Raw genomic sequence first — 12,336 nt, 5'->3', positions numbered from 1 at the left:
GCTCCTGTAGATAAGCCCAGTAGACTTTTTGGTTTACTAAGTTGGACTTGGTTGGTCTTGACTTTGGTCAGTCACCTGTACCTTAATAGATTAATAGATGTTTATTTATATCTCCCCAGGGAAAGTTATACAGCACCAAGGGTCCCCACCTTTCTATACACTCCCACCCCATGCACAGTGACACAGCCACTTAACTTTAAGATGTGGTACCCAGAGGGACATGTGTTTCCTAATGGGCTTCCTGTCTGACACCCTGCTGGTCAAAATTTCCCTCTTTCCTGAGGCCAACTACACTATGAATTTCTGCATCTAAATTTCTCAAGAGGAGATAGCCATTATTACCTTGTGTGTGCATTTTTTCCCTCCCTCCTCCCTTCTTCTGTGCTGGAGAAACAGACCCAGGGCCTACAGTTCTTCAGTCTCTAATGCTGAGCTACACTCACAATGTGACAGTTTCTGAACATTTTCCACTTTTACATCTCTCTTAAGGTATGCTTACTGCCTAAGACATCTTTAGTCTTTGGGTTTGGTGGATATGGTGGCCCAGCCTGGGGCCTTGAGAATTAAATGTACACTCTGCCCCCGCCCCAAACTCCCACCCCCCCACCCCCAGATGAGCAGCTAAGCTAGAAAGAAAGCTTGCTTGGCTGCTTTTTTTTCTCATCTGAATTTGCTTGTGACATCACCTGACAGATGCCTGGAACCCTTAGCTGCCTCTTCCCTCCCTACCTCCAGTGCAAATGAGGCCCGGAAGGCCAGGTCCAAAGCTCCTAGAGGCTATAACCAAAAACTTGAGGTTCCCCTCACACCACTGCAACCCTGAAGGCCTCACCTGTCTCAGGGCCCTTTCCTAACAGTTGTCCCTCTCTCAAGGGCATCCTCTGGTTCCAAGAACTATCTTGAAAGGCCATATATGTCTTACACCAGGCCACTGTTTGCAGAACTGTGAACTTTCTCTTTGTAGTTTTGCTGATCCCCAGATGAACTGATGGGCTCCCTCGTCATCTCTGGGAGCTTTAAACAAATTCTTAGGCTCATCTGTTACTTCATGCCAGCTCTCCCATTCATTCCTTGTCCCCATGTGTCCTTTCTCCTGATCCCTTGTAGAAATGAAAATGCAAACGGAGAATCAGAAAATGAGCAAGTATTCTGAGCCCCGGGTAGGAGGGGCTGTGGTTCATGGCAATCCACTGTAGGTGTGACAACCACCTACCCAGTGTGAGCAGCACGCAGAAAGAAGGGTGCAGCGGGCCTGGTGTGATGACTCCCAGGAACTAGGAAGGGTATCTCCTCCGAAGATGTCTCACACAGCTTGTCTTTGAGCCCAAAGCAGTTTTCAGGGTTACGTGTCCTGGTGATCTCTCTGTGCAGTGGGTAGATAAAGTGTAGAGCCTGTTTGCTGAAAGAGGAGACTTTTGCTGAAAGAGGAAGAGAGAAATAAATTGGGTTTGGGTTTGTTGGCTTGTTTTATAACTGTCTCACTTCCTCAAGTGAGGATTTTTTAAAAAGTACCTCATTTAGCTAAGGCCTCATGTGGCCTTCTGTTTAAGAAGCTGCCTCAGCTAATCGCATCCTATTGCCTGGCCTTGAGCTTGAGTGTGGTCATCTCAGTCAGAGCTTGAGGAGACTTTTCCAGGAGCTGATGGGACCTAGGCTGTGGCTTAGGACATAGTATAGCTGCTATGTCCTCTTTGCAGCTCAGAGGCATGGTCTGGCCCGCATGGGTGGTGCCTGCAGCAGCTGCTGAACCGTGATGCTTTTCTGGCATTGTCTTCTTGATGCTGAAAAAAAGCCATGAGTCTGTCTTTTCATCCATGAGTGAGATGACCACTGTGAACTGTTGTCAGTTTTCTACTTTGCTCATGTTTTACTACTAGATCACTGATTCTTCATCCATGCCTGTAGAACACAGGAATCTCTTTTAAAAAATCAGATTTGTTCGTTTATTTATTTACTTATTTATGGGGGTGCACAATGTGTACATGTGGACCACACGTGCTTGGAGGTTCAGAGGACAACTTTTGGGAGTCAGTTCTCTTCTACCATGTGAGTTTTCAGGGACTGAATGTAGCTCATCATGCTTGGTGACAACGCCTTTATCAGCAAACCATCTCCTGAGCCGTCACAGAGACATTCTGTTCTAATTTATCAAGAGACTGCGGATGAAGGCTCCTGTGGGGTGTTTTAAGGACCATGGCTGAAGTGGTACAACACACATCACTTTCTGCCACATTTCTGGCTAGACGGAGACCTGGATTCAAGGGATCTGCACCTTCACATGTACGCACACATGTATGCACACATGTGTGTATGCATGCAGGCTCATAGAATCTTAAAATGTCACAGCTAGATGGGAGCTGAGACATCCTTGTCTTAAGCGTGTGGTCAGTGTGCACCAAGGTTATTTTAAAGACCACGTTAAATGCAGATTCTGGGATCTAGTAAAGCAGGTGTGAAGGAATTGCATTTAAAAGTGTCCCTAATTATTAGGTTAAGAGAACCACAGGACTGAATCGCTCCCTCCCTCACTCATAGTGAAGTTAGGGTCCAGTCGCTCACACCTGAGGCCACAGTTAGCATTGGGAGTTCTTGTGCTAAGGGGCCATTCAGGCCCCTGGCAGGCTACTCCCAGACACGAGCCTTGGAGCCTGTCCACAGTAGAGTGCATGTGGTTCCCAATTTGTTAACTGCCACTAGCCCACCTGCCACATGTACTTGGTCTGTGGCACCAGATGAAGACAGGCACCCCAACCTGGGGGAATCCAGCACTGCCTTAGAAAGGACCACGTCTGGTAGCCAGCCTGCAGCTGAGTCCTGCATTGTAGGCTGGCCGGAGCTGATCCAGAGCTGAATCCTGTTACAGTCAGTGCAATTACTGAGTCAGAGACTTTCAGGCGTGTTTAATTTAGAGGCTGGAATCTTGCAAAGTAATAATTGGGAGAAGCTTTAAAATGAATTTTCCTACAACCCACTGACTGTGTACCTACCTGGCAGCCCACGGTGCTTTTAAAATTGTACTGTAAAGAACTCTTTCAGGAGGCCTTGTTGGTGAGGGAGAGCTTCTGTTCCCATATTGGTGGAGACAGAGAGTGCCTGTGAGCTTGCTGTTCACACTTTTTTTTTTTGGTTAGCATTGGAATTTGCAGCTCTCCAACTCAAAGGCCTAATAAAGAAGGTTCAGTTTGCTCTCACTGTCTGCTCTACGATTGCCCATCTCCTTTTCCTTCATCAATCTTCCTTCATAATAAGCAAAACATAACGTTTGGAACAAAAAGCCCAAGCACTGAGGACTGCACTGACTTCCTTCTTAGCCTTGTTTGGAGGGTCTGACTCTGAGCATGTGGGTGGAGGGGACTGTGTGAGAAGAAACACAGCCAACCATCCAGCCACATGCTGCCTTCTTAGATAGGAGGGGCCTTAAAACAGTGTGCGTTGTGCACACGTCCAGACCTTTGCTGAAGTCAGTTAGTTTCAGTCACTTTGATAAGCGACTACGCATTTTATAAGTAGGGGGCTCATCTCCGAAGCCTCTGCTTTTCCTGCATTGTTGTGAAGGCTGATGAGAGCGTAAACGGAAGCGAAGGCAGCTGACCGTGTGAGCAGGGGTCAGTAGGCATGCAGGACTGAACGGGGTGATGGGGTGACGGATGATGGCGATAAACCCAGGGCCTTCCGAGCACCAGTGCTGGGTCTGTTTTCCAGGGGGACATTTGGTTTCCCAGACAAGCCACAACACGGGGCCATGCCATGTACAACATGAGATTGGAAGCAGTGTCCTGGGTGAATCATAGACTGGGGCCTGCCTCCCTTCAGCTGTGGCTAAGCCGTGCCCCTGTGCATTCCAGGACCCGGCTCTAGGCCTAGGGGTCAGGTTATTCTCTGCGCTCTGTGGTCCCAAAGCTCCGGAAGGTAAGGACTTTCACACAAAGCCAGAATAAAGCAGGTGATGATCAGCCTACGAAACAAGACCTTGACCAATGTGGTGGATGTTCTAGTTATGAGCACACAAACTTAGTGGGGGTGCAGGTCGGGAGGGGGGTTTCTGAGGTGGAGGAGTGTGACATCTGCACTTAAGATCTGGACTTGAAAAGGGGGAGGGCACAGGATGGAAAAGGCAAGCTGTCGTGTGCAGGATTGAGCTAAGCTGCAGCAGGTCAGCAGGGATCCTTGAAGCAGGGATTGCCCTGGGGAGGGGGTCTCCCTGGAGAGCTGTTCTAGGTTGTGCTGTGATGACTTGGGCACTGTACCAAGGTTTGGCAAATTACTGTCCAGCAGCCAAACACAGCTTGTCACCGGCTTTTGTTAATAAAGTTTTATTGGAACACAGCCCCACACAATCACTCCCATGTTGCTTTTTCTCTCTCACATTGATAATGAGCTGGCTGAGTTAAGCAGCTGTGCAGCCTCGAAGCGCGCAGTATTTCATATGTAGTCTTTTATAAGTGTAGCAGTTCCTGCTTCATGACCCCAGGTGGATCAGCTGCTGGACTGGGTAGCTTCCCGGAAGAGACATGACCTTGAGTTCAGGGTCTCTCTGCAGCAAAGAAGAGCTCTGGGGTGGCGGAGGTCAATGGACTGCCCACGGAGCCATCCCACATAGGGACCAGGGCATGGGCGGTTCCCATTGGTATCTGCTATAGTGGCCTAAAATGGCTATTCCCGTTTGCTCATGAGTCCTGGAAATGTGTGTGTGGGCAATGTCCGATGTCCATGCTCTCCACTGGGTGGGATGATGCATCTCCAAGATTTTCTTCACTTGGGACTCTTTGGTTTCCTCTGTGGTTCTACTTCGTGACATCTCTGTGTGTTCTGTGGATAACCACGCATGTGGTCTTACAGAAGAGATTCATGTGGGACGAACCCCCTTGCCTGTGAGGACCACCCTAGGCTTGGCACATAGTCACTTCTGAGTCACGGAGCTGCGGCACTGTAGCAGTGGAGCTGTAGATAACACCTCTCCAGGGAAGATGGCGGGATTCATGTGCATAGCATCAAGGTGTAAGGTCCTGCCTAGCCACCTTTAGAAGAAAACAGTGGCTAGCACCATGCCAGAGCCAGCTACCCGAGTGATAGGGGCTTGATGTGTGTATACCTCTCCAACCCCACAGTGCTGTGTGTGCGGTTTGTGATGGCCACATGGGAACAGCTTTTGTCTCATCCCAATTCCGGAGAGATTTAATTAGAAGCCAAGCAGGAAGAAAGGCATCAGTGTTTGTTAACCACAGAGAGCCTAGATGTGCCTGGAAAGCTCGCGACAACTCTATTAAAAAGTGTGATTGGCCCCCTTACAGAAAAAGAACCAGAGTCTTTATGGGGCTCAGTGGCTCCGCAGGGTACAGGTTGGGATCACCTCACGTTTTGGATCCTGCCTCATAGAGGCTGAAACTCCTGGGGGGTAAGAGGCTTGGTTTTGACAAGAAAGATTAGATTAGCAGAGAGGTGCTGAGGAGGGCCAGCCACTGAGGAGGGCAGAACCCAAAGCCTGGGGCAGTAGGAAAAGCCTGGGGCAGGCAGGAACAAGGGTCTATAGAGAAGTTAGGAGAACCCATCAGCCCGTGTGCTGTACCCAGCCCTGTAGGTGCAGTAAGACTGACACCAACAGCAGCAGCACACTGTGGGCAGGAAAAGGTGTATGTGCATAGCCAGTGTCAGGTAGAGGTGGGGCGCTCAGAAGAAAGGCAAGGAGGAGGTGGGAACAATGCCTTCCCAGGGAGAGGCCCTGCTGTGTTTGCTCCACTGTGCTTTCTTCTCCAGCCCCGGTGTGGGCCAGCGGAGGGGCAGCTGAGGGAGAATTTTCAGATCTGGGCCTGCCGGGCATCCTGCATCCAGCACTGTGGGGAGGAGGCCTTCTTCTTTTATTGTTTAGGACTTGGGCAGTGTTTAATCTTTATCCAACATCTGTAACCCCAAGCCCTCAGCTGGCTGCTCCCGACTGATGATGGGAAAACAAAGCTCAGAGAGAAGAGATAACTTCAGGATGCAGGGCTAGCTGGAAGAGTTCAGAGTCTAGCCTGGGTGCTGGAGAGATGGCTCAGTGGCTAAGAGTACTGGCTGCTCTTCTGTAGGACCAGAGTTCGGTTCCCAGCACCCACATAGCTGCTTGCTGTCTATAACTCCAGTTCCAGGAGATTGCATACTCTCTTCTGGTCTCCATGGATACCAGACTTGCATGTGGTACACATTCATACATGCAGGCAAAACACTCACACACATAGAATAAAATAAATAAAGCATAAAGTTTACTTCTCAAAGTAAGAACCTAACCTGGATGCCCTGAGTCTGGATGTACACAGTATGGATGGATGGCCTCTGTTTGGATGGAGAGGCGCACAGCGACGTCTAACCCAGAGAGTGCAGAAAAGGCTGGAGGAGCAGACAGGCTGGTCCATCACTTTCTCTTCATGTGGGCTCCTTTGCAGTTTCTTATTTTTCCTGTATTTTCCTACTTCCTGTACTTGGGAGATTCCTTCTCTCGTTGTTTTGATCCCAGTAACACAAAGGTCATCACATTTTCAGTGGGGAGAAGTGGAGGGCAATAATGCTCAAGAGCATTGCAGAGCTGAGAGGGCGGGGCTGAGTGTATCTCCCAGAGCTGGGCTGAGCGTGCAGTGGGGAGAGGCAGGCACCTCACTGACAGGGTTCACGCCCTCCCTTGGCTCCTGCTATCCTCTGGAGTCCCAGGCCTGGTCACCAGCCCTCCAGTGACTGAGTGTGGCTTACATAAGGAATGTACGAATGAATGAAGAAGTAGGTTCTGGTGTTTGGGATGCTCAGTTTTCCGGTCTGAATTATTGGAAGCAGAAGGTTGGAAAGGTTTGGGATCTGCATTGCCAAGGTGTCCCCAGTTCTGAGCTCAGTGGAGCTGGAGCTGTGTAAGCAGACAGCTTCTGATTGAAGGTGGTGGGGAGAAGCTTTCCTTTAAGACACGGAACTCACAAGCACTAGCTTGTTTCCATGGAATAGGTGTAGATTCTCGAGGTCTGATGTTTATGGAGTCATCTTGCTGAACAATAAAGAATATAGCCTTTACGTGCATAGTCACATTTAATTGTAATGTTGTGAGTGGGTAAACTTGATAAAGATTACCTTACAAGAACTCGTATTAAATGCGCACTGTGATTTACCATTAATTACCACTGTGGAGCTTTGGAGGAATTTGTTCTCTTTGCTGAATAGAAAAGTTTTGAGTCTTACTGTGAGCCTGGTACTCTGTTGGAGGCCGGGAGGGCAGTGTACCAGAGTCACCAACAGCTCTGGGCTCTGACTGCGGCCCTCAGTATGCTTACTATCTGGCAGTTCAGGCTGACTCAATAAATCCTCCACCAGCCACGTGCATTGCGGTCTTGCTTAAATTCATTCATAGCAACTAAAATATTTCTTTTTTTATTTTTCTGTTTTTTATTTAATTAATTTATTCAGATTACAACTCAATTGTTATCCCATCACTTGTATCTTCCTGTTCCTCCCTCCCTCCCTCTTTCACCCTATTCCCCTCACCTAGGTATATGACTGAGGTGAACCTCCTGCCTCACAATAATTTCATAGGCTACCAAGTCTCCTCTTGGTAGCCTGCTTATTCTTTCTTTGATAAAATATTTCTTAAATTCATCAGTAAATATATTTTGAAATTGTATTTATAAATGTGTACATATGCACTTATAAACAAATACCAGACCAAAGAATATCCTTATGACATCATACTAAAAATCAATTTAAAATCATTTGAAATACAAATTAGGAACCTTCTGTTTACTGTCCAACAGACAGCATGGATTATTCTGGGTTCTATACAAAGGTGGGGTGTAGCTCCCCATCCCTGGCCAGTTTAGAATGCTGTAAAAGGAACACTAGAGGCTGGAGTGGTGGCTTCCCGAGCAAGCCTGAGGTCCTGAGTTCAGATTCCTAGCTTCATGTAAAGCCATGTGTGGCCCCTGGCTTCTGTAACCCTGGTGCTGTGGGGTAGAGACAGGCAGGGCACAGGGGCTCACTGGCCAACCAGTCTAGCCAAAGTGAGGACTCTCGGCTCAGAGAGAGGCTGTGTCTGAAAAAGTAAGGTGAAGAGGCCGAGGAAGACTTCCTCTCTGGTATCCACACAGGCCTGCACCTGTGTGGTGATTTAATGATACCTCAATTCCTTTTTAATTTCCTACAACCTCTCTGGGCTCTATCCCCTCATTTGTGAATGTGGCACATTAGGAAAGTACGTGTCTTCAGCACATCTTCCTGAAAGCATGTCTGTAAGTTTTCTATCACCTATGAGATGGCAAGTTGCAGACATGGAAGGAGGATCTCCGTCTGTTAACCCTAGCTTCTGGCTCTCAGTGTTGCAGGAGGTGAGCTGTTTGACTTCTTGGCTGAGAAGGAATCTCTGACCGAAGAGGAAGCAACGGAATTTCTCAAGCAGATTCTCAGTGGTGTTTACTACCTCCACTCGCTTCAGATCGCCCACTTCGACCTGAAGGTAACACCGTGTGAGTGGAAGCCAGATGGAAGCGTATGCCTCCCTGGCCTTTGTGGCTTGTTGGCCAAGAGAAACTGAGCCCCCTGAGTAAAGACACTTCCCTCCTGTGGTTTAACAAATGGAATTATTCATGTGAATCACTATAATATCTTCCTGTGGCTGGGCTGTCCAACTTCTGTTTTGTGGTGCAGAGATCAATAGTCACAGTCAGAACTCCCCCTCCCCCTTCCGCCCGCCCCCCCGCCCCCCAAGGAGTCAGGGGGCTTACTCACCAGCTCCTTATGCAATGCCTGCTCTTGGACACTGGACTAATCTTGGCTGGTGGCTGGCACAGCTTTCATCCTCCCGTGGCTGTGGATATTGGGTGGAAAGAATCTTGAGTGTTTTTCCTTTTTATACAAGCCTGAGGCCTGACTCTTTTTACTACCAAGCAAGCCCAACTCTGACCTTGGCAAGTGCAGGGTCTTTGCCTCGCTGGAGACAGGGCTGTATGGGGAATTAAAACACGGGTGAGCCTCGTTTCCAGCTGCCATGGAGGCGTGCTCTTTTTGGAAAAGGAAGATAACGCAGGGCCAATGGAAAGGAATGGTTGACTGGAGGGGAGCCACAGGTTGGTGCAGGCCACTGAGCTGCAGGGGACCGAAGTCTCCTGTGGCTTTCACTATAGCAGAGCCGTCCAACCCGTGTCTGTGTCCCCAGCACTTACCAACACACACCGTAAGGTGCATTTCTGCCACTGCCCATCTGCTTGATGTCTTGTTTCTGATCCTGGAGATGGCAATGCCAATGAGTAAGTGCCTTCCGGACAGCTGTCCGCACCAGAGGGCAGGAGACGACAGGTGCAGCAGCCTCTACTTGCCCATGCTTTGGTGGGAATGACTGAGTGCTGCCCATTCTCCCTATGCTGTCGAGAAGGGCTGTGTTCTAGTGAGCCTACCTTACAGAGCAGACATCTCAGACCTGCCCCTGGTTCCTGCCTTTGTTTCCTCACCCAGGGTTTTCTGGCCTCAAATTCTTGTCTTCTGAAGACTCTGGGCCAAAACCTGTTATCCTCAGTGCTCTCTTTCATCTGCCTCTTCTCTGTTTTTTTTTTTTGTTGTTGTTGTTTGTTTGTTTCTTAAGGATCGAAGAACCATTCTGCCACTTTTTTACTTCTCTTTCTCTCTCTCTCTCTTTAAGCCGGAAAACATAATGCTTCTGGATAGAAATGTGCCCAAACCTCGGATCAAAATCATCGACTTTGGCTTGGCCCATAAAATTGACTTCGGAAATGAATTCAAAAACATATTTGGGACACCAGAGTTTGTGGGTGAGTTTTCTTTGCTCTTGTGCTCACTTAATGTCTCATCCACATTCCGCTGAGTCTCCCTGGCCCCAAGACCATTCCCTGCTTGTGCCTCTGCCTGCTACGTGAAGATAAAGTCTGTTGGCTTGCGGCTTTCCCAAGCTAACGTGTCTTTATTTCCCCTTAGCTCCGGAGATAGTCAACTATGAGCCCCTTGGTCTCGAGGCCGACATGTGGTAAGGAGCATGCCCTTCCTTGTGTTGTTATCTTTCTCATCTGTTTGACTGTTCTCCAACCTGGCTTTGTTTTTATTTTTGTGTGCAGGAGCATTGGGGTAATAACCTATATTCTGTAAGTATCAAGTCTACGACTCATCTGGTCATTCTTTGTCTGGGAGCAACCACATACATAGATCATGTTGGCCCCCTCAGCTTGCTCATGCTCTCCATTAGGCATCTTCATCCTGCGCATGTTTATTTTATGCTAATTAGGTTTATTCTCCCTCAGTCAAAACGAGTTGCCAGGAATTGTAACATAATCATGGTGAGAAATCCTAGCTGTCCATTGCTGAGAACATAGGGAGAAAAGTTTTATTTTAAACTATACACTGGTTCAGATGACCGTGTGATGGTGTGTGATGGTGTGCATGATGGCATGTGTGTGTGTGTGTGTGTGTGTGTGTGTGTGTGTGTGTTGCCAGTATGTATGCATGGGTATGAATGATCAATCTGCACTCTGTTGTTACTTTTATTTTTTTGAGATAGGGTTTCTTCATGAACCTCAAGTTCATTGATTGGCTACACTGGCTAGCTGGTCCGCTTCAGGGATGGACTCACCTCTGCCATCCACTGCTAGGGTCCTGGCCACATGCCCCATGCCTGGCTTTGTTATGTGGGTTCTGGAAATCCACGTTCAGTTTCTCATGCTCATACAGCAGACGCTTTCATAGCTGAGCCATCTCTCCAACCCCGAAGAGCCCTCAGCAGGGTTCCTTTGCATGGGGGTGACACCTGTGTTCATAACCGTTCAGTAGTCTCTGAAGTGTGGTGGATTCTGAAATGACTGGGCCCGCACTGGTGCTGTTTGTTGTCCCCACTTGAGACTCAGAAGAAGCAGTGATTGCATACGAGGGGGTTGTCAATGTTCTGTCAATGCCCTGCTTTGTTTTAAACAGCCTAAGTGGGGCCTCCCCATTTCTTGGAGACACTAAGCAAGAAACATTAGCGAACGTGTCTGCTGTCAACTACGAATTTGAGGAGGAATTCTTCCGTAATACCAGTGCCCTTGCCAAAGATTTCATCAGAAGACTGCTGGTCAAGGATCCAAAGTAAGTGTCCCCTCTTCCTGTAAGGCGGAGCCTCATGTGGCCAAGACCAGAGACTACCACCTGCTCTGTGTGGGGGCCACCTCTTGTCAGTCCCTTGCTCTTCCACCTGTCAAAAGAAGAGTGCCAGAAAAATGCATTCAGGGCCTTCCCACTTGCTCACCCAAATCGAGACTGACCTATGTTGCTGCTCCCTCTCTCCCTCCTTCCCTCCCTCTCTCCCTTCTTCCCTCCCTCTCTCCCTCCGTCCTTCCCTCCCTCTCTTCTCTCTCTTCCCCTCCCTCCTTCCCTTCTCCCTTCTCCCTCTCCCCCTCCCTTCCCCCTTTCTGTTTTTGACACGGGCCCCAAACTGCATCTGTATCTGCTTGGTAGGCGGAACCAGCATGAAAATAACCTTAGCATTGTTTCAATGACATGGGATTATTTTTTTCTTCGTTCTCCTTCTCTCCCCAAAGGAAGAGGATGACAATCCAGGACAGTTTGCAGCATCCTTGGATCAAGGTGAGTTGCTTCTTATGTTGGGGTTGTAATCATTTTAAGAGATTGGTGTGAGTACGCATTGGTCATGCTGCAGTGTTAGCTGGCTACTGATACCATAGGGTTAAGACAGAGTGGTAGACTGGAGTCTAGTCTAGCGATTACAGAGGGAGAACAGCGAGTTGTTGGGAGCAGAGAGAAGTCAAGTCTCCCGAACAGACGTGCTTGGTGCCACCTGTGGGGTTACAGTCCGTGCAACGTTTTCAAACTTGAGTTATTTTCCATCGTTTGGCTTTTTCAAATCTCAGAATCTTTTGAAAACTCTGAAGGTCTGCAGACACCACATGCTTCTTACATACAACTGTAGGGGAGCTGCTCCTTTGCCGGAGCCCTAACCCTGACGCAGGGCACCTTTACACTGCTTCCCTCTCTGCACTTAGGCTAATGACACTGAATTTGCTTCAGCCTGAAATCAGGAGCCTGAGGTGGACGAGTGTGTTAGCTTTCTGTCATTGTGGCAGAGTGCAGGGAAGACCTGTGAGGAAGGGAAGGCTGACCTTCTGTCACTCTTAATGTTCAGTCTGTGGTCAGTGGGCACTGTTGTTGGGGGGCCTAAAGCAAGTGTCTCATTATGAGAGTGAGAGTGTGGTAGAACAGAGCGGCTGACTGGAGGGCAGCCAGCATGGCGGGAGGAAGGGACCACGGTTCCAGTGGCTTCCTTCAAGGAGTTACCCTCTTTCCGCTAGGCTAGGAAAGTTTCTCTCCCTCCTAGCAGCTACACAAGCTGGC

The 12,336-nt window shown here is 48.7% G+C and overlaps 1 protein-coding gene across 4 annotated transcripts in view; it reads left to right on the top strand.

Moving 5' to 3' along the window:
- Window positions 1-12,336, top strand: part of DAPK1 (death associated protein kinase 1) — a 151,603-nt gene that overhangs the window by 99,339 nt on the left and 39,928 nt on the right. For all 4 annotated transcript variants that reach the window (XM_084784059.1, XM_084784058.1, XM_084784061.1 and 1 more), the window contains exons 4-9: window positions 8,323-8,461; window positions 9,641-9,770; window positions 9,934-9,982; window positions 10,071-10,097; window positions 10,921-11,073; window positions 11,526-11,571. In XM_084784059.1, coding sequence (XP_084640185.1) covers window positions 8,323-8,461; window positions 9,641-9,770; window positions 9,934-9,982; window positions 10,071-10,097; window positions 10,921-11,073; window positions 11,526-11,571 — 544 coding nt within the window. The remainder of the gene's footprint in view (window positions 1-8,322; window positions 8,462-9,640; window positions 9,771-9,933; window positions 9,983-10,070; window positions 10,098-10,920; window positions 11,074-11,525; window positions 11,572-12,336) is intronic.

This window comes from Acomys minous (assembly GCF_964271855.1).
Source record: "Acomys minous genome assembly, chromosome: 5".
Classification (NCBI taxonomy): Eukaryota; Metazoa; Chordata; class Mammalia; order Rodentia; family Muridae; genus Acomys; species Acomys minous.
The sequence above is the reverse complement of the archived record's forward strand: the minus strand, read 5'-3'. Positions and strand labels throughout refer to the sequence as shown.